This window comes from Oryzias latipes, chromosome 17, assembly GCF_053564925.1.
Source record: "Oryzias latipes strain Hd-rR chromosome 17, Olatipes_Hd-rR_3.1".
In the NCBI taxonomy this organism is placed as follows: domain Eukaryota; kingdom Metazoa; phylum Chordata; class Actinopteri; order Beloniformes; family Adrianichthyidae; genus Oryzias; species Oryzias latipes.
Window position 1 is genome coordinate 30357797 of NC_136253.1, and position 25281 is coordinate 30383077.

The window sequence follows — 25281 nt, forward strand, 5'->3', positions numbered from 1 at the left end:
CAAACACCGGCCTCAAGTCATGTGATCTGGCCGCACATCTGGTGTGCCATCTGCATGCCCTCCCCCCCGCACACACACCAAAAGTGACAGGTAGTCCCTTTTCCGCCCCGGAGAAAGCAGAAGGGGAGAGAGGGACGTGGAAGGTAATTCTGAGTGTAAATGCGCTCTGGACCTCTATGGATGCGTCCAGACACGTGATGCTGAGCAGAGCAGGAACGCAAACAGATGTAAGCTCACCACCACAAATATGGACAAAACAGTTGGATCAAACTGTCACCTCCTGACGGCACTGATGCTGCACGGCTCATTCATGAGGGCAGAGCACTGAGCAGCTCTGTTGGAAAGGAAAGCAGTCAAGTTGACCCTATTTAACCGTTCGTATCATATTTGATACATGCATTTCTGAGAACCTCCTCTCATTAGCATGATCCAAACTTTTCCTGAAAACCCATTGTACAGAACCAGGCCCAGATTTACCCAGCCCCACTTTGACATGCAGGTAAAATATCAACGGGGCAAGTCTCGGTGTATTAAGTGTGTCGGATCCCTCAGAGCCCTTAAAATGTTTAGAAAACCATGCTATCATCATATTAATTCATCCATTCATATACCTATCTTTTCCTTTGATCCATTTGATATGTCTTATCATTTTTATGTCCAGTGCTCTTCCTGACAACGCCTGCATTTACCAGGATTGAGACCGGCACATAAGTTTGAGCCCTGTTGAGGCTGCATTCATCTTTCTTTTGTCTTTTATCTTATTATTATATTGTTTTTGTATATACATTTTTTTGTTTTTTGTCTTTATGAATGTAGGTGGCTGGGAGGTTGTGATTTATTTCTGTAATTATTTTGGATTTGGGAAGCCAATCACGACATTTAAGGGGTCACTGTCCAACCCCTACCCATGCCTAAGCAGGCCTTGTATAGAATTTGGAACACGTTTCCGGACTGTGGTGGATTATTTGGGGTTTCAAACTCCAGGTCTCGAGCGCCGACCTCCTGCTGGTTTTGCAGAATTCCTGCCTTATCCGGCGCTGATTACCTGAATCAGGTGTGTTTAGCCAGTAAGGAGTTGGTTGGCTGGTTGGAAAACGTGTTGACACCGGCCCTGGAGGCCTGGATTAATACCCCCCCTGAGGGTCAGAATAAGGGCAGTAAATGGGCATCTCCTGCTCATTTTAAAACGACTGCTTCCATTAAATCTCAAAAACACTTCTGTCAAGATTTCTTCCTAATTTCATGGTGAGAAAAACGTGTCTATTGTTAACCTTTGTATCACTACTTGCTGTATTGAAATAACGCAAAATCGGTTGATATTTCTTTTCAAATAGTTATACCATGTTAAAAATAGGTGGATCACTTCTGAGACAGTGGATGGATAAGGGGCCTTTTCCCTAGTGTCAATATTTTTGGACCTTGAACCAACATTGTTACTTATATTATCTACATCTTATTAAAAAATGCTTTAGCAAATAAATTAATTTTTCTGTCAATTCTTTGATGTAGTGGGTTTCACAGGGTTAAAAAGGTAAACACAAAAAGTATATTAAAGATTTTTCCGATTTATTGTAATGTACAGTTTACATTGCCATGACACGAATGTGACCACAACTTCAAATGGGATCGCAGAATGAAAAATATTAGAACAGCCATATAAACAATAAAAGAGGACACCGGATTCCTCTTCTTTATGATGCTGTACATATGGGATCAATAAAATATGCACCATAATACAGATATCAAGCCAGTGATATAAAACTGCACAACCAGTATTTACCGTGAAAATTAAGGAATCCATTTCAAGAACATTATTTTCACATCTTATCTTACATATTTGACACAAAATGTGTTTTTTTTTTTTATTCACAAATAACACTTTTGAAATGACATCAATGTAGACGGTTATTCCAAGGGCAGATGGGATTCCAGTACTGCCGTCTACCATCTAACAAAACTAAGAGTTATTTGATCTTTCCAAGTCACTTCACTGTAAAAAAATAAAAGGGGGCCTTCAACTCGATAAATTCTGCTACATATTACTTTTCTCAATTCAAATGCCACCTCTGCCTGGCAATATCATAAAAAATGAATTTGTGATCTAAATCTTTTTTTTTTTTAATTTGTCTTAAGGCCAAATTTTGAAAAGAATTTCTCTAAACATCAAAGACTTTCATGTTCCAGACATGCTCTTCATATTTTCTCTGCTTCTGTGCATTTGAATGTGTGTACATGTTGAATGATTTTTTTTTAGTGAGTATTCATACAAAGTCAAAGCCGATGACTTGGCAATCTAATTTAATAGTTACACAGTTTTAACAACAAAGAAAATGTGCTGAAAAGGACTCATTTACCATCAAAGAGCATAAAAAAATAAAAAATACAGACACATACACTTTTTTCTTCTTCGAAATAAACAACATTTAGTACTACTTTTCGAGGTCTTATACAAAGTTAGCTTGATCTAAAAAGCATAAAATATATTTTTACATCATCACATACATCGAGACATGTACCATTGCCTAGCTGGAAGTTCACCTGGTGCGTTTGCACTGTTTCCTCCAAGTCCCTAACCGTTTCCAAACTGCTGGTATTATTGCTTCTTTAGGTGAGGGATGCAGGACTGAGAAACAATGCACCACAGTCGACTGAAACTACATTTGAATCATTTGTTATTTGACGTTTTGACAGCCCGTTTCACAATCTGCAATGCTAAGGATAAGGCGGTTCCATTTTTAAGGCATTGCTTTTTGGAGACATACTGGGGTGAGTCGTGTACTGTAACATTATCGTGCCAATGTGCAAGAGAAATCGGGACAACGTTAAGCAGGCGACTGTGAAAAGCCGTAAAAAGATGCTAAATGTGTCTTGTTTTCTTGGTTTTTGTGGGTATCTAAGCGGAGCTGAGCTGAAACCATCATTAAACAGAATGTTTTGCAGCTGACCAAAAGGTCAAAGCCCAGACAGAGATCAGAAGAGCAGGGGAGGATGCTGTGACCATCTCTCATTGCTGGTAATTTCCATACTGGGCCTGTGGAATAAAGTTTGACAGAACCATGTTATTGACCCTCTCAAAAAACACAAAGAAAAAGCTCATGTTCAAAAATCGCAATAGGGTGCAAAAAGAAAATCATAAATAAATCAATCTGTGGTTTCAAAATAATTTCAGTCATGCCTACAGTGACTAGTGCTGACCAGCAGGTGGCAGCATGGTCACAACTTCAAAGCCATGTTCTATCGGTATACATCAGGCTTTAGCAGCACTACTGAGGAGGATGTTCCTCATGAGTGAACACAACTAAATCTAATAATTGTACAAACAGAAGTGTTTAACACAATCCTAAACAGGGGTCGAAATATGTTTTAGATTTAACCCAAAGTGGAGTGAAAACAAGAAAAAAAAAGAGGTATTTTTAGAAGATATCATTGAATGATTTTTAGGGGTGTAACAGTACACACAATTTTACAATTTAGTATCAATTTCCGTCAGGTCTTTGATTAAAAAAATAAAATTAAATCAGACTTTTCATAAAGTAAAGATGTTTTTGACTGTTGATCATCTTAGGTGCCTTAACTTTGCATTGTTTCCTTAAAAGTACTCTTAAACTACTTCCAGTCAACTCAAAAACAACTACGGTAGGAAAACCCTTACAATTAAAAATAAACATTCATGATTAACTTCAATCATTTGAAAAAGCTAGACAAAGCACTGCTGGTTTGTCCTTTTCATTAATGAAATCACAATATTTGAATTTTTGTCCCTGAAAATACTCAAAATCACAAAAGAATAGCTGAAAATTTTGTTTTGTAGAAATTTAAATTACTAAATGTTTAGATTGTGCAAAAACAAATGGGAACTAAATTGAGAGGCAAGATATTTGTTTGGCAGCACAGGCGCATCACCTGGAGCCCCAGTTTTGAGGAGATCACATGTACCGCTACACCCCAACAATCGCAGCTTCATCACAAGCACATTGTTCGTCGAGTGTTAAAGTTTGAGGAGACGTCTCACTACAGACTACGCATGCTTTTGTTTTGGGACCTCATTTCTGACAATTCGACCCCTGGTTAAAACAACAACAGTAGAGTTAAACAGAAATGGAAGAACTTAAAAAAGGTTGAATCAAAAAATAAAAAAAGAGAAGAAGAGGACAGATAGAAGAAACATTAGAAAATGCAAATTAACTCTAGGTGGTCAAGTGTCTAGATTGGACCCTGAGGTCTTCACAGCAACCATTACCTTTGCTTCTTACAGAGCTAGTCAGGGGTTCAAATCCCCGCTTCCTTATTTCCTCATGTGCCCCTGAATGTTCAAAGATAAAGATATCAACGTGTAGCTCTGGTCCCCACAGAAGACCATGGGAAATACAGGGCAGAAAACGGATTGCACTTTAAACAATGGAGCAAACTGACTCAAGTTTAAGGAAGAATCCTATTTAAAGCCCTGGTATTTCAAAGGAGGCACACCACATGAACCAGAAGAAATAACCAACACTACGGTTAACATTTCAAACACAGCAGCAGCATATACAATCTTCTGGAACAAACAGACTCAACCACCCAATAGGATGTTTGCATGCATAACACAACATGATTCTTGACTTTAAACTTCATTGTCTGTGGTTTCACTGAGAGCTAGAAAAGCATTTTTTCTGGCAATAAACTTGTTTAATTTGTAAGAAAATCGGAATTCCAAACAATCCGGTGACTGCTGCTATACTCACCTGGTCGTAACTGTACGGGCGCTGCTGCTGGCCCTGAGGGGGTCCGGGCTGGGGAGGACGGTAGCCCCCATACTGTTGGCCCTGCCCCTGCGGATAGTTAGGGTACTGTCCCGGAGCACTTTGGGAGGGGCCTAAAGTGAGCACAAACAGATGTAAGGTGGCGCTCTTAAAAGGACGGCTAACTGAAAAACCAACACATTCCATTTCTGATAAACCAAAAGTCTTAATTTTGTCAGTCTGAACCAAAGGACTAGTTGTTCAGCTAAAATAGGGGTCTAAACGTGACTTTTCCACCTCCGTTGTGGATCCCTGGTTAAAGAAAAACAACAAGCTTTTAATATAAGTGACTATAAAGTTAGAAGTAAACTTTATTCAACTCATTCACAGACAGTTGAAGGACAGTATGCATCACTCAGTGAGAAACCTGACTACAGTACCCATAATGCTCCAACAATAAAAGCAATTCGGACACCATGTTCACTACTTTCTTTTTGAAGCCTTATTCTTCTGAATGGTGAAGTGAGAAATTGACCCAAGTGACAATATATTAGGTTAGTATCTATAAAATGTGTGTAAGTATCCCTAAAGTTGTATCTTTTAACACTAACAAAAGAAAAAAAGCAATAAAAATAATTTTCAACAAATATTGACTTTATTTAGCCACAGAAACCCAGTTATAGTCTAAAAGAAAAAAGCTTAAAGTGCCTGAAATAAAAAAATCTATCAGTCCTTATTTAAAATAGAAACATTCTGACCAACTGAACCATTTGATGCTGAGAAAAATAATTTAGTCAATCAATAATATTAAATGTAAATTGATCTGAAACATTAACAGAGCAGCACCAATATATTTAACCTTTTTAGTCTGTAGAGATAGATAAAAACATTGTGCTGATGTTTTTCTAAATGATGGATTGTTTATTTATGATCTCATAAAGTGCAGCGGTTTTCCTGCATTACCTGCTGTCTTTATTTCAAATACTGACACCAACTAAACGACAGGCAGACAAAAAATACATTTATGAAAAATAAAGATGTCATCAAAATATCTATAACAGTTAATGAAGGATGACATTATTAGCATGAACTGAGTAATCTAAAAGCATGTGATGATCCTGGTGGTGCTAATCCAGGCAGTGCTTGCAGCTCTCCGCGTGCCCCATTTCACCTGGCAGCCTGAGCCTACTACCCCTCCCCTTTCGTTCTCACACACGCGTGTGACAGGAGACGGGAGCGCGCAGCTGCAGGGACGGGGATTCAAAAGTTTCAGGCTGTTACAAACTCTGTGTGTGATTTAACAGACAATAGGAACCGAATAGTGGCGCAGATTTTTTCCTCGCACTGAGCCGCTGTCGTCACCACCCCCATGTTAAATTTGCGCCCCGGACATTTGCCCGTATTACCTGTGCCTAAAACCGCCACTACCGCGCGCCCCTCCTGGCATCGCATCGGCGTGTCCCACTATTTGAGAAGCACTGCTTTATAGCAAGGATCAACCGACAGAAGAATATCAAATATTTGCCTAGGCTGCTTCTGAAACATGTTAGCAAGTTATGGATGCAACCAAATGAGTCACACTGAGGTCAGGGAGCAGTTACACATAAAAAAAAAAACAAGCTAAAGAAAATAAATATGTATATATGTATAAAGAGAGAGAGAGACCTATTTATAATCCAGCTCTGTACACAGGAGCCATCTTTGCCGATACTGTGAAGGACCGAGCAAACTAGACTTGGGTGGAAGTCAAATGAGGCCCACGCAGCATCGTTAGGCCCTCCTAATGCCTTATGCTGCTGTGCATAACCTTGTGGGAGCCTGAGAGAGCAGGCGTGTGTATGTGCCAGATGGATCTCACCTCACAGCCTCGGCATCTCAGCTGGCTCATTAATAACTACAGCTCTGGCTCACAAAGAGGGCAACTGACAGAAAGTTCTAGAGAAAACTGCCACAAAGAGAAATCCCTTAAGAGCTCCTGCAAGTAAACCCACACTTCAAATGATATCAGATCCTGATTAAATCATGTTTATTTCTATACTCTTTTTTTTGTTTTTTTTAAGTAAATGCTTAAACCCGGATAGCCTATTGACGCGTACAGGTGCAACAGGCTATCCAGGGCGATGGAGGATCGTAGAGAGGAGCGGCTGCGTCTTAAGGCGAGCACATGTGTGTCCTGAGGCCATCTTAAGGGATGTCATGAGAGCGGAATGTACGATTTCCCTGCGTGTTGGGAAGTGTACTGTCAAGTTTTTGTAAGGATAATGCAAGTTCCACACACTTAGAGCGACCTAACCCCGCACTCTAGTCTTCAGCAAGGTGCGCGTCCTGGCTCCTTACTAACCGCACGCAAACGCTGCACGCAAAGGTGTGCTGGTGATATGTAAATACAAATAGGACACTCGCATAATTGTTTCATTTTCTCATTTGGAGCAGGCAGGCTGCTCGTAAGGAGCACACACTAACCAACGTAGGGGTGGTTTGAATAGACGCATCTCACCAACTTCCCCCTTACTTAAATATGAGTTGTGCAACTCTTCCCTATGACCAGTCGCCCGCATCAGGCCTACAGAAACACATGTGCATGAACATTTTCTTGATATGGGCTCATGGAGCAGTCTACCATCTGCATGCCCCCTTCAGGTTTGCCCATTTTTTTGCCCTCAGACAGCCCATGTCCACTTACAAGGGCAGGTGTTACCGATACTCCAGAGAGATTTACCAGGAAACATTTCAAGTTTGTCTGTAAAACCTACTATTTCGTAAGGATTTATTACATACTCTATTAAAAATGTATTCTTTATTACATTCTCTATTATTAGCTTGGATCTGTCCATCATTCACTTAGATTTATTAAACGCTGTTACATATTAGAGAACTAACAACAAGTCTATTTGTGGTTTAATATTTTTGTTAAGACACTAAACTAATTATAGGAAAACTAAGTAAAACCTGAAGAGTTTGAAGTAAAATAAGGCTCTATTCTTAGAGAAAACTGTTTAAGGTTTGTTTATGCAGTATTTAAAAAAAAAATGTGCCTCTTAATTCTGCAAAAAAAAAAGATATAATAATAATGTAGTTGCGGACCTTTAGAATAAATGTTTTATTTGTTGTTGTTGATGGCATTAGTTCTAAAAGATCCTTAGAGCAAAAACATCTGAAAAATCCCAAATGTTAGTTTATCTGGACTGGCTCTGAATTTTAGAGTTTACAAAAAATTGTTTTGAAATCAGTAAGCGGTCCTCTGATTCCTGAAGAATAGTTTTTAAAGTAAACTGACATGCTAAAACAAGCACTAATGATTTATTTTTCCACTAAGCTCCAATCTCCTCAATATTTGATTATGTCAAGACATGTTCACTGTTTGGTTATTTCACCCATCTGCATTCCAGTGGGACATTGTGGCTTTCTGGGTTTCTGAATGGACTCACCGTAAGCTTGTTGTTGTGGCGGGTAGCCCTGCTGACCTGGGTACTGCTGCTGTGGAGGATAACCCTGCTGCTGAGGGGGGCCTTGCTGGTATGCTTCCTGCTGCTGGCCATACTGGGCATTACCTTCAAGTCAGAGAGGGTACAGTGATGAAGATACACTCATGCAGGGGTATACAAAGCAACTTTAAAGCGATTTTATGGAATTTGAATAAAAAAAAAGAAAATCTAAAAATAGGAGATGCTAATATAACCTTTTTTTTATTTATTTTTTTACTTTGAGTCAAATAATACATGAGGTCATAAAATAAGTACATAGTCAAACAAGTAAAATACCACTTACATTGCATATTATTTTATGACATTACTACCATAATATCTGTATATTCTAGCTGTAGTGTTTCAGCTTCACAGAGGAGATCACAGAATATAGACAACAAATAAACAAAAACAGGTCAAGAGTTTTGTTTTTAGTTTTAAAAACATCTGACTCTGAAAGGCTGTAGAGAAACGGAGAGTCAGTAGAGGAAAAAAAAGGGAATGTTAATTGAACAAAGACAGAAAAGAGTTTCGTATACAGTGTTCCCCCGTGTATTCGCGTTTCACTATTAGCACTCCAGTTCATCACAAAATCTCAGCTCAAGACGCTTGTATAAGACTTTTGCGTCCAAAGAAGGGGCTGGAGTGCATTATAAAGTACGCTGTGGTCAGTCTATTGCTCTGAATAATGTAAAAAAAAATCTTTATGCTGAGCAATATTTCAGTGCTTTTTAATAAATGTTTTACGAAGCATCAGAAAAGTTTCAGAAGGGTTTTTAATGAGTAAGGATTGGTGACGGACATTCTCCAGCCACAGGGGTGGGGGGGTTCTCCGTATTCACGGATGTCTCTGGTTCCTTACCCCCGCGAATAAGGGGGGAATACTGTACCATAATAGGCTTCTGCTGTGATTCTAGTGTGAAATGACCAATTTTGGGGAATTCTTAAAAAAATGCCATATTCCCTAAACATTTGGCTTCCCCAGAAAGTCATCAAGAAACTGATGAGTTTTGGGCTGATGCATCGCCTTTCTTTCCCAGAGGTTGGTGGGTTCACCTACCTTCTGAGGCTCCCTGGCCTGCGTGACTGTACTGGTCCCCATAGTAGTCTTCCTGTCCTGGGTACTGCTGAGGGGGTCCTACATACACACAACATACACACAAGTAGATTCAAGGTGTCGTTGGTATGGGTTTATGTGGGGGTGGGGTAGAGAGGATGGACTCCCTGCCATGAGCTCTAGAGAGACGTGTTCTCTTAGGATCTAAAAAGACTTGATGCTTCAGGGTGCATCAAGGTGTATGTGAACTCCACAAGAAAGGTAAATTGAGAAGAGAAAGAATGGGAGATGAAGGAGGAGGGTTCCAGGGAAGATCGGACTTCAAAACTTCCATGCATAAGACCACTAACAGCTTTATACCTTGCTGTGGGGGTCTGTAGGGGGGCATTGGCCTCTGTCCCATGACGTGGTTCCCCTGGTTGACCTGACCCATCATACCCATAGGGTTCTGTTGTCCTTGGTAGTGCTGTCCACCACTACCTGGAGGCATGTTGTACTGCTGTGACGGAGGCTGCTGATGCATCATCGGACCTGGAATTACCCCAAAATGAGTTAGATATCTCCCTATAATAGACCCATAATAGATAACAGCGCTAAACTTAATACACAAACACCAGTCCCGCACAGCAAGACGCAACAGAAATCAATAAAACTCCACGGATTGCAAGACAGGAAAACTTGCTTCACCTTGACTTGGCTGCATGTTTATGTTTGGTCGAGGTCCATAGTTTCCCATTGGCTGGCCTTGGGTCATACTCATTTGGCTCTGAACCGGCATCCCCTGAGAGGATGGGACAGCATGATTGTAACCCCCCATGGAGCCATGACTGCTGGGGGGCATGTTCATGGAACCACTGGACATGTTTGGAGGCTGGTTGGGGCCTGGACCGGGTCCTTGCATGGGCATGTGATTAGGACCTGAAAGAAAAAAAAGAAGCACAAAATAGTTATGGAAGGTCAAGAACATTGAGTGAAACAGTAATTTACACATAACTTTTCTGTGGCCTGATTTTGGTTTGATTTATTCTAATAAAAACTTAATGGAAATGACCATTTTTCCCGTATTACATTAAAAATTCTAGTGGAATGCTACAACTTTGGAATAATTAGAGTTTGTATTTTTTGATTTCATAAAGGTTCTTGCGAGTTTAACTTACAGATGGATGAACATTTTAGCAATTATGTTTACTTTATCTTCTAATTTAGGCCAGTTTTAAATGCACTGAAGGAACTACAGAAACTTCTTCTAATCTGTAGATGGAAAAATCATTTTGTTTATGATGATATAAATATCTGCTGGAAGTCTAAACACATTAATATGCAAACAAAAGATTGGATTGCAATTGTAAAAAAATTAAAACGCGTATCAGAAAAAAGTTGTATAGTTATCGATCAAATTCTTAAAGCTATTTTTAAAGTAAAACAGCTCTTTCTGCCTTTAAAATGAAGTCTTTGCCTTTGAAAGAGATTCCACATAACCTTTAAAGCAACCCTGATGGATGCAGTTCTTTTCTCTAACTAGTTAAAAAAGTCCACGGAAAACATGTGCTATATATTTACAGCATCAAATTCGTATAAAAAGATGGTTGAGTAATTTTTAGGAGAGTGACTTGATCCCCAATAAAATCTGTTAAACTTTACCCAGAAAAAGAGTTCCAATAAAATATATACCCGTGTATATTTTTTAGATTTATGTATACTTTTGTGCTTAAAAAGAAAACAAAAAAGGTATCAAGTCAAAATCAAGTTCAAGGCCATCACAGCACCCCAACGAATGACATCATCCTTTAGCAGAAGACCTCCCTCTTGGTTCTGCGGTGTTGCTAAGCAACCTGAGCAAGACAGAAACTGGGAGAGAAAAAAGAAAAAGAAAGAAAGACAGAGGAGGACATATTGAGTTAGTGACTTACCAGGCATCTGTCCATTCATCTGGCTCTGCATATGGGGGGCTGGGGGGCCAACACTGACCATTCCCTCAGAGGGCATATTATGACCATGTGGGGGCTGGGGAGGAGGTCCGCTTTGGGTCATGCCACCAGGGCCCATAGGCATGTTTTGAGTGGGTGGCTGAAAGCATTAAAAAAAAGAACAAATATACCAATCAATGGGAAAAATCATATCATCACAAGAAACAAAAAAAAGAAAGCTAAATCAAGTAAAAGTAAACTTATGTGCGTATGATTAGCAAGACATTTAGGCACACATTGACCAACTGCCAAATAAAACAACCTCGTTTAATAAACGTGCTTGTGGCCACATACAATGCCATGTGGATGCATAAAAAAAAACAGAAAGAAAAACAAACTTTTCAAAAATTTAAGGCATGTAAGAAACAATTCATAAATCTTTATGAAAATGCATCTTTGGGAAAGGAGAACCAAAGTTACTCTTTAGCTCACAGAGTCAGACTGTAACTGCCTTCCCTCTAACTATCTCTAACCTTTCTTAAATACGGTGAAAGTAGATATTAGACAACTAGATATTTAAAATTACTTTTAAAATATAATTTTAATGAAATCAAAGATGCTTGCTGGCTTTATTAAAGGAATGTAGCAAATAGCCTTTTTAATAATTGAAAAGAAAAAATGTCTAAGTGACTGAACTTCAGTATGACGGAGAGCTTTAAAAGCAAAGATGTTTCATCAACAAAACAACCAGAATAACTTGAAGGGCATACATCACGCTAGTCAAATACTCCTATGCAAATGTGGACTTGGTTTGGTAAATTGAATTTATATTCTGTTGGATAAATACATAAACTGACCCCTAATTTATAGCAAAGAGCAACACGTGTTTCTGTAATTAAACAAAGAAGTTATACAGGAGTGCTGAAAAACTTGTTTTAACTGTTAAATGCAGAGGTGTAAAAACACAAGTGACCTAATCTCTTACAATGAAAACATTTATTATTGTGGTTGTTTTAAGACTTCTGTCTGCTCTTTTAATGTTTTGCCCTTAGCAATGATCTAGCATGAAGAGCTATTAATTAGTCTTTAAAACAGAAGTGACAATAGTAAGTCTCTGCGTATTTTAATTTGTTCTTTTATTCTATTTAAAAAAAAAAAAAATAGACTATAAAATAAACTAAAAAATCCTCAGTCGAATTCCTAAAAAGAGCTGGATCATGTGAAGTAGTTACAGTCATCACAAAAAATACATTAATAAACCAGAATACATAAGTGTGCAGCCTAAAGTTATTTTCATCTACTTTTCATCTAAACATAACTTTTTTTATCTCTCATTAAATACATGTATGACTTTATATGTATTTTATCATTGCTGCTATGACACCTAAAGTACACAGGGGATCATATGCATGTACCGTAATGTACAGTTTAAAAAAGTGACAGACTAATAACTATGGGCAAGGATGAGTACTCACAGCAGGAAGGAGAGACTGCATGTTCTGATTAGAGTCTGCTATCGTGGCCAAGTACACCAAATTTCTATGAAGCATCTGTTGATACCTGGGGAAAAGACAAGTATTTATTATACTCAACAAACAGATCTGAAACCCATTCAACACAAAGGCTTTTAAAGGACTTACTGTGAACATTCTGCTGTTTTTCCTTTACTCTGGAAGTCCATTATACACTGGATCAGGTGGTTGTTTTCATCAAGTAACTGCAAAAAATAAAAGCTAACATTTAAAAGACGTCTGTGATCAATTGATAAATATAAACAAAGAGCTGGGTAGTATGTGAGTCGTTGGTGTAGGGGTCTATTTTTGTGATTTTTGGTGTGAGATTGTTGCAGTTTCAAAACAAAGGAAAGCGGGTTTGTGAGATGAGAGCGTGCGCTAACAAAAGACTCGTCTTCTTGGCTAGCTTTCGTTTGCTAACAAACCTGCAGGCCTCCATTCATCATTTAAGCAAACAGTCTGTTAAATCCGCTTCGTGTAAACATGGCGTCTCGACTGAAGAGAGTTTCGTATTCTCCGCGCTCTGATCGTGTGACATAGTTCCCGACCTGTCCGCGGTTAGACTTGGACGAACACTGTCAATCTCAACTGCTAACAACGTCTGGTAGCTTCCATAAGAGACGCGCTAAAAGAGATGCAATACCTTCTGTATTCCAGCGGCTGTTATATCACCTTTCCGCTGCCTGTGAGGTGCAAACGCCACCGACATGGTGATACAATAGGGGATGAAAGTAAACTACAGCATAAAAGTCAAAACTAAGCTAGCACTCAAGACAAATCGGTGGAACTCAGATCCCACTAGCCGTACTGAAAACGATGCAGTTTCTAAATTCAGCGGTTCGTGTAGGGGGGGAGGGGGTCTTATTAATTACAATTATTTTTAATATTGAGGTTTTTTTTATGTGAACCAAAACGATATTTAATTTTCCCTACAATATGATCCAAATTGTTTTTATGTATTAGTTAAAATTTAAATGTAATCCTATTTCGACATGATTTTAAAAAGTAGGTTCCCCATATTTCAGGAAGTGGAATGGTCCAACTGAATGCTAAAATGCCAGATAGCAATGAACATTGCTTCACAAAAAATAAATGTTGCTATAATTTAAAAATACAATGTAACTTTAGACATAGAAATAGTAGTGGATCTAATAAGTGGTCATTTGTTTTTTCTTTAAAATATTTTTCAACATCGGCCATTCTGGATTATCTAAGTGCCAAGATGTACCAGAAAATAAAAGTTAATGGATAAAAATTCTAACATTACTGAATGGTTACTTATTCATTAAAAATTAAATATGATGCAATTTATCTTTGCACCAGTGCATGTGTTCGCAGAAAAGTATGTTTTAATCAAAACTTTTGTCCGGTGTAATCTTTTTGGTATCCCAACAGGTCAGAGGTCGGGCGCATGCGCAAATCTTTTGTGCGTCTCTAGCTAACTAGCTGATTCATTTCGCAAAAACCATCACACTGTTTGATTTTCCTTCTACACGATGGCTGCAAGATATGATAGAGCTATTACTGTCTTTTCTCCAGACGGCCATCTCTTTCAAGTAGAGTATGCACAAGAAGCTGTAAAGAAAGGTTCCACTGCGGTAAGTCTTCAGGACAAACTAATGCTAAGGATAACGGTGGCAGTGTCTGTGTTAGCTAGTTAGCGGCTAATAGAAATGTTATACTAATTCATTAAGTGTTCTGATTAACGTTGTTGGTAAACAATGTAAGTTCGGGTTACGACTTAACATTTTGTTGGGCCGCTTACTAGACTTTTTTGTAGTTTGGATGGTAAAATGAGTTTTAGCTTAAACGGGAAAACGTGCCACTGGTTAGCATTTTGTCGCTGTGTCACTCTCGACACACTTTCGGTTCTGATTGAGCAAGGAAAATACAATCGATAATGTTTCACGGGGTAAACATTTCACAAATTGCTAGAAACAAGTATAATTTCATACTTGTTTGTGGAGACAACAAGGGCAAAATGTCTATTACACATTACGACGTTTGAAACTGTCTTGGGATGCAGTTTACTTACTTGTCATAATCCTGCTACCCAGAATCCCTCTCTTCTTCTTCTTAACTATTCGGCAATTTATTCATATTACAGTATGTATATGACACTGTTTATATATAATGAAGTATATAGTATCTGCTCCTTAATATGTCTGGTTCTACAACTCATCAGAAAAAAGGCATAAAACGTCATAAAAAGCATCATCAACAGTTGCAGAAAAAAATAAAATAAAACAGATACATCTGTTACTGTCAACTTAGTGGCTTGAAATCAAGTAAGCTTCAATGCAGTTGGTTCTTAACCACCTGGCTACTTCTTTTCCTTCCAGCTTTTCCCTTCAGTGGTCACCACAGTGAACCATCTTCCTCCATCTAACGCTGTCTCTTGCATCCTCTCCTTTAACACCAGCTACCTTCATGTTTTTGGTCACTGCATCCATAAACCTCTTTTCTGGTTTTCCTTTAGACATCTTGCCAGGCACCTCAGCATCCTTCTACCAATATTTTCACTGTCTTTCCTCTGGACATGTCTGAACCATCTCAGTCTGGCCTCTCTCACGTTAACTCCAAAACCTCCAACATGTGCCCTTTCTCTGATGTCCTCATTCATGATCCAGGATGGATAGAATCAGAAGGCTCTGAAACAAATCACTAATGTTTTTGCTTTCAAGTTAATGCTAAATAATGGTAATGTTAGTGGTTTGATGCAAAGCTGCATCAATGGGCATCAAGGGGTTACATTTAAACGGAGATCTTTATAAAAAAAAAATCAGATTCTTCCAAACAGCAATCAGATCCTGAGGTAAAATATCCAAACAGTTTTAAATGTTGATTTGAAATTGTAATATTCATTACCATCTCTTTTGTAAGATGTTCTGTTATTTTGAATGTATTGTTTAACATCATTGAATTCTGTTTTTCCGTCTGATCAGGTGGGAATCAGAGGCAAAGATATTGTTGTCCTTGGCGTGGAAAAGAAATCTGTAGCGAAGTTGCAGGACGAAAGAACTGTCCGCAAAATCTGTGCACTGGATGAACACGTCTGTATGGCGTTTGCAGGTACTGCTAAGGAAAGGTTTCTGTATGAAGTGTACATTTGCCGTAGATCTGTTGGATGTACATATATTTAATTTTGACATTTTTCTGTCGGGACATTAGTTTTTATACTTTCCCTGTCATGAACATCTTTACTTGTTGTCATTCTATTTCCCAATGTTTTTTTTTTTTACAGGTCTGACAGCAGATGCACGTATCGTGATAAACAGAGCTCGAGTTGAATGTCAGAGTCACAGGCTAACAGTTGAAGATCCAGTCACAGTGGAATATATCACACGATACATTGCCACACTGAAACAGGTGTGTAACTTTATTTTGCTAAATTAAAGATGACAAATGAGTGGATAGTGTTTTCCATCGTAGTTCCTGATTCTTTTTAAAAATCCAGAACTGATGTCTTTGTATCTTTGCTCTTCGTAGCGCTACACCCAAAGCAACGGCCGCAGACCGTTTGGAATCTCTGCGTTAATTGTTGGCTTTGATTATGATGGCACCCCCAGGCTGTATCAGACGGACCCATCAGGAACCTACCACGCCTGGAAGGTCAGTGTTGCTGTTTTTTTTTTTTTTTTTATTGTTCACAAGCATTTTATTGACCTGAATATAAATCCTTATTTTTTATTTGCTTCTGTTTTTTTTTTAATTGGTGGTCAATCAGGCAAATGCGATTGGCCGCAGCGCAAAAACTGTGAGAGAATTTCTGGAGAAGAATTACACAGACGAAGCCATAGCTGGAGATAATGAGGCAATCAAGTTGGCCATCAAAGCTTTGCTTGAGGTAAGGTCACATTAAAGCTCTTCATCCATGTTTTATGTATATTTTTGTTCTTTGTCAGATATAAATTTGGGATTTTTGAAAACTGCTTTTCATTTGCATGTATTTTGTTAAAAGCTTTTAAAACATTTTCTTTTGGAAACAGAGAGGATGTCAATCTGACCAAAAAAATGTGCGTCCTTATTTGTTTATGTATAATTACATTTTTTCTGGTCCATATCTATAAATATGAGCCCAACAATACTTTAACGGAATACTGTGGATGAAAAAGCTGACAAAGTTTGGAGAAAAAGAAAACAAAATAGCTTCCAAATGATTTGTATAATCCCAAAAATATCAAAACAATTTGAAATATGTACCTGATTGTACTTTATTTTTATTTTCCTTAAAATTTCCCTCCAATTTGATTGATTGTTACTTTACATTGTGGTGACAGGTCGTCCAGTCAGGAGGAAAGAATATTGAGCTTGCCGTCATCCGGCGAAATCAACCACTAAAGGTAACCGAAATAATAAAACTCATCATTACATTGACTAATTTTTATTTTATCCAAGCTTGTGTATTAAGTTTGTTGTATCTTCTGTTATCTTTTTTTTTTTTTTACAGATTTTGGAGTCAAAGGAAATCGAGACACTGGTGGCTGAAATCGAGAAAGAAAAGGAGGAAGAGGCAGAGAAGAAGAAGCAGAAAAAATCCACTTGAAACGCTTTGGTCCTTTTTGCCACTTGGATGGAAAAGCATATTTGGGTTTCAAATGTCAGGTTTATTCCTAAATGTCACTGTAAAAGCCTGAATCATAACTTGCTGCAGTGTTTTCATAGATTTTTGGGTCATGCTTTAGCAGCTACAAGAAAAGCCAATAAACAGATCACAGTTTGCTTGGATCTCAAGTTAAGATGTAGGTCTCTTCAACTCAAATCATCAATACAAGTGGACTTGTTTGTATCTTATCTGCAAAATTCATTTCTTAAATAAATTTACAAAGTGATGTTCATGTGTTGTTTTGATTCAAAAGTAAATATTCCTAAAAATAAGTTTAGAAGGATTTTATATTCTCTGCGATTGACTGGCAACCTCACCAGGGTGTAACCTGCCTTCACCCAGAAGTAGCTGGGATAGGCTCCAGCATCCCTGTGACCCCAAATGGGATTCTAAGATGCATGAATGGATTTCAATCTCGGCAGAACACTCTCACTCCTGATCTTTTAACTGTACCAGATGCTGAAAAAGACGGTTCAAGACCTAACCAATATAGGTGACAAAGATAAGTAATCTAGGATCTTTATTTTCAACCTTGCAAAATAATAAAAAAATTGGTTACAATCTAATGGTGAACAAAATAACCCACCCACCTTCTTTTTTCTATTTTTTTTTTTTTAATTTGACCCCAAATTCGCTTATCAAGCAACCAGTGCTCTGAATTCTCAACGACACAATTATGGCCGGCGGTGCAGTAGGGCTGCTTAATGGGATCTTGGCCTCAGACCCCAGTGGGAACTTTCTGTGACTTTAATCTGGAGCCCTTTGAAAAGTTGTGCCATGCTGTGCTGAAGAGCCTGGGGGCTTCCCTCTGACTCCTACCAAAGACATAATGCTGAATGCTGAAGTCCTTCATTTAGACTCATCTTCCTTGAGCCAGGATTTCCTCACCGGTTGTCCTGACTACAGCGATTACACTTTCGTCTTCTTGTTTGGAGTTATCATTTACCATTCAGCTGAATTGTTCAAACCTAAATGCTATTTATGAACAAATTTTGTCTTAAGACCATTAATATTTGATGTTTTACAAGCGAACCATTTATGTACTAATTGCCACACGTTTATTTTAAGGTGGAGCTACATGCAAGTGTTCTGACTGTGCCAGAGGGGAGGTATTTATAAGACAACTGCTTTTTGGTAAATGATGGTTTATTTCAGGTAATCCAGCTTTAGAGGTCGTCTAATCTTTTCTGTTAATGAAGCAAAAGCAACTTTAACTTCGCTCCTGCCTCTACTCCCAGTCCTTTGAAATGCTTGTGGGAAGATTTCTCTTTTTTATTTTTGTTGGCATTGTTGCCCACAATCAGAGCTGCTGTGCCTCAGGCCAAAGTCCATCTCTCTCATTGCTGGCTGCTGCTCATCATTAATGCAGAAAATAATGGCTTCACTAGAGGTCATTGAGGGAGGAACAACGCCTGAGGACATGTACTCTCCAAGCAAGAATGCAAACTGCTGCAGGCCGTCTACGTCGCTCTCTACATGCACACTCTCATTTTACAGGATATTTGTGCATGCATTTAAAATGTTTTAATGCGAAAACAACAGATTAAAAAACAACAATTTGCACATTGCTTTATCTCTTTATCTGCCTTAGCACTTGAGGCAAAGTGTGTTCTCATGCTGCAGATATTCTAATATATAACAGAATCTCTGTTTGTGTATTTTTCTTGAGTCCAACATCAATAGAAAATCTTTTTCCTTTGATTACCAGAACAATTCTCACACTGATTTCTCAGTCACGTGCAGGTTTCACTTTGAGGATCTACAATATATATATATATTTTTTGTCTCTGCACTTTGCTTCCCAGAGGCCAGATTTTAAATCCTGTCCCTTTCAGGATGTTTCAAATGTTTCAGTGCAAAAAAATGTCTTTAGGTCTAAATAAGGTAAGCGCTTCCAGGGAGTAAGCACACACTCTTGCCTCCCCGGGGAGAGATGGTTACATCAGTTCTCCTGTAAGTCTCCCTTCTGCAGAAAAGCTCAACGTTTCCACGTTTAAACCAGCAGAGTGCAGTGTTGCATAAAAGCAGCTCCCATCATATCACTTACAGTTTCTCTCACTCCTTGGTCCTGCAGATTGACGGGATGAACTCTCCTGCTAACAGTGAGCAGAATCTGCTGGTTACTAATGCGTCTTTTCTATTTCTTTTGTCTCTGTTCTTCAGCTCAGGACCACAAAGGCACTCTGAACAATTGAATCCATCAAATGAGTGCTGTTCGGCTTAAAAATTGTCAGATGAAAAATCAACATTGCTCATGTCCTCAAGCGAAGGCCAAGCTGTCAAAGTGTGTTGGGTCATAAAAGGCTACGCTCTCAACACTGTCCCTTTTCTGCTTGTCACATGTCAACAGTTACACTCCAACACTATTTGTGTGCAGCGGATGGGCCTGCTTCTCCCTAATGCCCTTCAGGGCTCAAGCCTTAGTATGAAGGAAAGTTTGGGCACACTGATGTAGAGGCTTGCATCTCCATAAGTGACCCTAATATGTTTTTCTTTTAATGTTCTCTTTTGACTCTTTGCTCCAGGGAAATATTTTGAATATTATCGCACAACACACCTCTTATCTCCTCTGCCCTTAAATCTCTTTTCCCTTTTCTCTCCCTGCCCCGCTCTTCTGCACAGCACACATCGATTTTCAGCCGGTTCTTGAACACACCCTCCACTCTAATCCTACAGAGCAACATTTACAGCTGAGAAACAGATACTGCCATCCTTTTCTGTGGTCATTGCCTTTGTGTTTCCCTGAAAGGATCTGGAATATTAACAGTTTGGGTTAAAATAAAAGCCAAAGGCGTGGTTTAGAGTTATCCCTTAAGAGTTACCTGTCACTTGTTTTGTCTGCAAGAATAATACCTCAGAGTGCATCCTTCTCCGGTTGATATTGGACACCACTGGCCTCGACGGGTACAAGGAAGCCAAGAGGGAAAGGCAGCAAGGATTGAAAGCTAAAATAAACAAATCCCAGGATGCTCCTGGCCAAAATCAAATGGCCCCAGGGTTTCGTGGCCTCTCAGGGCCATGGCAGAAGCCAGTCACACACATCACATAGCATTACTCGGGATGGGGTTACAGGAAAATGTCAGCCGACGCATAAGGAGGAACCATCGGCCCATAGGATAATTTGATTGCCTGAGGGAGGTGCAATCTTGCATTCCCACGATTCCTTTCTTTCCACCCACACCCTCTTTTCATTGTATTTTAGAATCCATCTTTCTTATTGAGTTATTTCAGATGTGCTGTTTGCTCTGATAGCACATACTGCATGCATGTTACTCTCCTGTGTGCTCTAATAAATGCAGATTTGCAAGATTTCTTCAGTAGAAGGCTACAGCGCTTTATTTTTTGAAGCTTTTCCATCAATCCTCATGGGCATTTTATGGGTCACTGGTTTGAAGTGTGGCCTCTGATGTCTTCATTTACTGCCTGACCCTGGTAATATGTTAGTTTACATGCCGTGTGATTGGTCTTGGAACAAATCATATCTGTTGCAGTCTTTCTTGTGACACATTCAGCCAAAACAAACACAGTGACAAGAAAAAAGATGATGTAGATTACATGAAGAAAGTGAACATTTTTGGTTAAAATTGTGTTGTTCGACTGGCGTCCACCCTGAAAGTGCTGCTGCACCTTGGCTGCATGATTTCCAGAATAGTAAAAATGTTTTGTGCGCTAGCAAATGAACACACAGCTGCATATGTGCACGTGCATCAGATAAAGAAGGATGGCGAGAGCAAAAGAAAGAGACAGCAAGAGAGTTCAGCCCAGATATCTGAGTGCGTCTGACAGAGAGGACAGCCCTGCAGGCAGGTCCCAGCCCTTCAGCACCGAAAATGACACATGACTGCTTTGACTTTTGTCATCCCCTGTCTCCTTACGGCCCCAAAACCAAGCCTCCAACAAACACTGAGGCGAGCTGAGCTGCACGCACTCAAAGACACACAGTCACACACTGTATACTGCTTAGATTACATTATCTTTGTCCCCGGGACATGAGCCCTCCTTGTTGGATGACATTTGGGCTTGTGCAGCAGTAAGGTTACCTTTCTTTGCCCCTGAGTTAAAGATGCCTGTCTGCAGCATGCATTCGAAATGAAGGACGGGGAAAAATCAGATGAGAAAGATTTCCAAAAGCACTTTGATCAGAGGCATCAACAGTCACGCACAAACTTGTTAAGCAGTATGTAAATTTGGGCTGATACTGAATAAAGTTGCCAGAATGGCATGAATCCATTGTGCTGCGATGATCAAAATAAAAGAGGGCTTCATACGCTGGAGGGCAAGAAAGTCACAGACATGAAGGTTTTTTCCTTTCCTCCTTTTTTCAACAAAGGGGGCTGATGTGATGCAGAGAGGAGAGAAGAAGGGGAGGGAAATGAAAGATAGGGGAAAGCCTGGAAGGATCTCAATCTAAATTAGCCGGGTAGAAGGAAGACTGTGCTGAGTGAGACATATAATTAAAACCAAAGTGATGAAAACATCAGCACTCATTCTGTTACTTGCTAGATGAATTTCGGAAATCTTGCTGCTGGGATGATCTGAGATGATTCAGAACTAAAGGTAAATCTCACCTATTGTTAACACACACCAATCTCCCCAATTATTCCCGAGTCTCCTTCTTGCCATCTCTTTTTATCTCCCCGCTCTCCTCCAGTTTCTCTCCCTTGTTCCTCCCTTCTCTACTACTGACATCCAGAGATGAATAGATACTGTCACAAGGACCCTTGTAGCCTGTCAGTTTTTAAACAAACGGTTAGTAAAAGGATCACTTTCACAGGAAACCTCTCAGTCCGAGGTTAGATTTTGATGCGTTAGGTTGCAGTGTCCAGTCTGATTAGACTCATCTTAAGATTAAAGCAAGAAAAGCACTTTTTTGTCAGTTTTGTTAGCTAACAAATAAACTTGCAATAGATAATGGTTTTGCACAGTAAAAATGAGAAAATGCCTGTAATTTTATTTGAAAATGTTGCTTCAATGCTGCCTTGACTAAGGCAGACATCATTATAATTACCTGCAAAAAAATCACTTGCAATAATGCTTGAAAATCATAGTTTTATCAAATTCTCTGCATTCAACAGATATAAAACTGCCAAGTGTGGCCTTAACCAAAATACAATACAGATGCAGCATGTTACTTTGACAACAAGTTGGGAAACCTTTATTCACTATTTATCAGGTGCTGCATTCTACATTTACATTAGTGAATAATCAATTTATCCCCAAAGAATTTGACTTTTGCCTTCATGATTTTTTAAAAAGTAATTGTAGCAGCTTTATGTGACGTTCACACCAGCCTCTCCAACAGGTTATCAAGCGGCCACTTCCAATAAAAAGTCTATGTGACCACACCTAAACGCGTGTTTCAGGTTTCGGTGATCGCTACCCAAGTTTTAAAGTCCGCTTTTGGGCTTTACGTACAAAACGCCATTGAATGCACGTTATAAGTTAAACAGTTGAACTTTGACTGATCTCTGATTTGGATGTGATGTATGGAGGGTGTCCTTTTTGAATTCACTGAAGTGCCAATCGTTTGTAAATTGATCATTGAGGAGAAATTAATAATTGTGATCAAGAATTTCATGTAACAGAAAAGAGATGTGAAAGAAAAAAGACTGGAGCAAAATTCATTACATTTGCACCGTTCCGACATTTCACTCCAAGCCTCTTCCAACTGTAGGTACTGTACATGCGCTAGTATTGGGGAGCGACAGTGCAGTGTCCACCACATGCTGAAAGACATTCAAGAACCCTTGTTCTGTGTATTCTTGAACGCATGTCAAATGTCGAACTAAAGTTGTGGCCTCTAAAAATAAATTGGATGGATGAGCATTGGATGAACATTGGTTGAGTTTTTTTTGTTGACACATAATAAGGATTCATTACAAAATAGTTAGGGCTACACCTTTCCTATCCTCTGTAAGGTAAATCAGTGGTTTGTGCTGCTTATAATCTGTACTTTGTGTTTGTCATTAAACCCATAGCTATTTACATAAATGGTAATCTTTTGTTTTCACTTCCTTTATTAGCTGAGAGAATTACAAAAACTCTCTGATCACAATTACACATACATACCAAATAAAAAATAATAATAATTCTGTAGTACTTTTATTTTTTTTTTTACTTCAAGTTTGTCTCCTGTGTTTTCTGTTCGTTTTGGTTGTTTGTGGAGAAGCTCAGCCCTGCTCCTTTCTCCCTCCATTCTTCCCTCCTGAGACCTTGCAGCACCTGTTTTTCATTAAACTCATGTGTACTGTATATATATACTCCTTGTCCTCAGCAGCTCTTTGTCTGATCACTTGAGTCTTGTTCCTGGGTTTGTTCGCCTTCTGCTTTCATGATTGCTCTTCAGTGTTCTTTGTGGCCTCAGGTCCTGGTTTGGGTTTTATGCGGTGAGCCACACAAGTTTGTATTTTTAATGACTTTTATTTAAATTCTCACTTTTGGTTTTTTAACTGTCTTTATATTGATTTGAATAAACCGTTTACCTTTTTTTTGTTGCTTTTATTCTAAACTCCATGTACATAATTTTTGTAACGATCACAATAAAAATACAAAAGTTAAGTGTTACAAGCCTTTTCTTTCTCTGCTTTCCTTTCTTTTTATGTAACTACAAATGGTAACAGAGGGTAAAACTTGCAGCATTTATTTACCTTTTTTTCTTCCAATAACTGAATAATTTTACAACTTTGTTTTTGTTTTCTATCTCAAACTTAAGGTGTCCAAAGTCTTTGGCTCTTCTTGCTGTCCCTAATTTATTCCTCAGTTGTTTCCTAATGAATGTTTTTTCACTACTTAAAATCAAAAGATCATTTTTGTTGTATTGCAATGCCTTAAACTTGTGCTTCCAATTCTGTACAATATTTCTTTAGAAAGTTTTATTTGTTCTGGCAGCTCGGATCTGTAACCAAATATCTGGCAGTCAGAGAGGAAGCATTCCAACTAAGAGCCCTCCTTTTCTCTCCAGTAGCTTATAGTGTACCTCCAGTGATTAACTTCCCCAGACAATAAGGGTACCTGCACCATAGTCCCACAAAAACCAAGCCTGCCTTCTCCCACACAAAAAAAACAAAGAAGAACAGTTCCCACAGGTGAGTCGTTCTTTCTGTCCTGCACCTGCAGTGGGTCTCTCAAAAAGCTCAGTGTGTCTCTCCACACAATGGAGACGGTGCTTTGCCTCTGGCTGCTCTCTCCAGTTGAGAGCCACCTCTCTCCAGAGAATAGAAGAGGAAAACTGCCAGCACTAACAACTGATCCTGGGTGATAAAGGTGCAGATAGGAGAGGATGGTTGAACAAGGCTCATCTCACCCTGGTGGCCACTTCTGCTTCTATCAGCTTCATGGTGGCATGAAAAACCACACAACGATATTTCTTTTATTGTTTTACAATGTCATCCATTCCTGCTTTATTCTGAGTCGGGTCCGTTGGTCTTATGAAGGAACTGTAGTGTGGCGTCACTCATAGAAAATGGCTTACTTCTGACTCCAACCAAATCAAGTCAACTCAGTTGCTTTTTTTTTTGCAATTTATATTCCACCATAGTGGAGCCAGACAACATCAATAAGCATTGATTAGTGCAAGTCTGTCTGAGTAAACATTTCTATAGCAACCCATCTCACCAGTCACGAGTGAGCTTGTGGGAAGTCCACAGCACCACTGAAAACAGGCTTGAGAGAATCTGTCAATCAAATGTTTCGAACCACCTACTTTTTTACTGAGGCATCTTATTGGCCAATTTATAACATAAAGATCTTGTTCTACAGAAAAAAATATTGAAAAACCTGAATAACTTGCAAAAGTAATCATGAAAAAACTATCAAGATTATGTGAATTACAGGTAGTAGCGCAAGAATGGTAATGCTGACAAATATGACTGTTTGTTTCTCAATAAAAGTCTACGGGATTTGGCCTCTTGGACCTGGCAGGTATTTCCTGTTTGGAACTCGAAGGGGGAGAGGTCACTCAGTCCAATTGTCTCAAAGTCAATGGCCGGGTCAATATGACAGCTGGACCATGT

At 39.0% G+C, this 25281-nt stretch overlaps 2 protein-coding genes across 8 annotated transcripts; one reads left to right on the forward strand and one right to left on the reverse strand.

Moving 5' to 3' along the window:
- Positions 1-1545: 1545 nt before the first annotated feature.
- ss18 (SS18 subunit of BAF chromatin remodeling complex) lies at positions 1546-13704 on the reverse strand. Of its 7 annotated transcripts, none has more exons than XM_011486884.4 (11): positions 13307-13704; positions 12790-12866; positions 12625-12709; positions 11153-11309; positions 9930-10160; positions 9603-9773; positions 9246-9323; positions 8150-8272; positions 4725-4855; positions 4241-4303; positions 1546-3031 (listed from the first exon to the last, which is right to left on the reverse strand). In XM_011486884.4, the coding sequence occupies exons 1-10, from the start codon at positions 13370-13372 to the stop codon at positions 4286-4288; spliced, it is 1137 nt and encodes a 378-aa protein (XP_011485186.1). In that variant the 5' UTR covers positions 13373-13704; the 3' UTR covers positions 1546-3031; positions 4241-4285. The 7 variants fall into 7 exon arrangements, with proteins under 7 accessions (XP_011485186.1, XP_078791141.1, XP_011485189.1 ...); XM_078935015.1 differs by lacking the exon at positions 13307-13704 and adding an exon at positions 13089-13288; XM_011486887.4 differs by lacking the exon at positions 9246-9323.
- A 325-nt stretch (positions 13705-14029) lies between these two features.
- psma8 (proteasome 20S subunit alpha 8) lies at positions 14030-17495 on the forward strand. Its single transcript, XM_023964803.2, has 7 exons — positions 14030-14261; positions 15609-15735; positions 15908-16032; positions 16153-16275; positions 16391-16510; positions 16944-17006; positions 17114-17495. Exons 1-7 carry the CDS (start codon positions 14160-14162, stop codon positions 17207-17209), a joined length of 756 nt encoding a protein of 251 aa, XP_023820571.1. The 5' UTR covers positions 14030-14159; the 3' UTR covers positions 17210-17495.
- Positions 17496-25281: the final 7786 nt, after the last annotated feature.

Coding starts and splice junctions, on each gene's coding strand:
- ss18 (XM_004079266.5), bottom strand. CDS start 13,372: ATGTCGGTGGCGTTTGCACCTCACAGGCAGCGGAAAGGTGATATAACA. Junction 8,273..9,245: donor AGGCCAGGGAGCCTCAGAAG/GTAGGTGAACCC, acceptor TCTGACTTGAAG/GTAATGCCCAGTATGGCCAG. Junction 3,032..4,724: donor GCCCGTACAGTTACGACCAG/GTGAGTATAGCA, acceptor TTTATTCCACAG/GCCCAGTATGGAAATTACCA.
- psma8 (XM_023964803.2), top strand. CDS start 14,160: ATGGCTGCAAGATATGATAGAGCTATTACTGTCTTTTCTCCAGACGGC. Junction 14,262..15,608: donor TAAAGAAAGGTTCCACTGCG/GTAAGTCTTCAG, acceptor CCGTCTGATCAG/GTGGGAATCAGAGGCAAAGA. Junction 16,511..16,943: donor CCATCAAAGCTTTGCTTGAG/GTAAGGTCACAT, acceptor TTGTGGTGACAG/GTCGTCCAGTCAGGAGGAAA.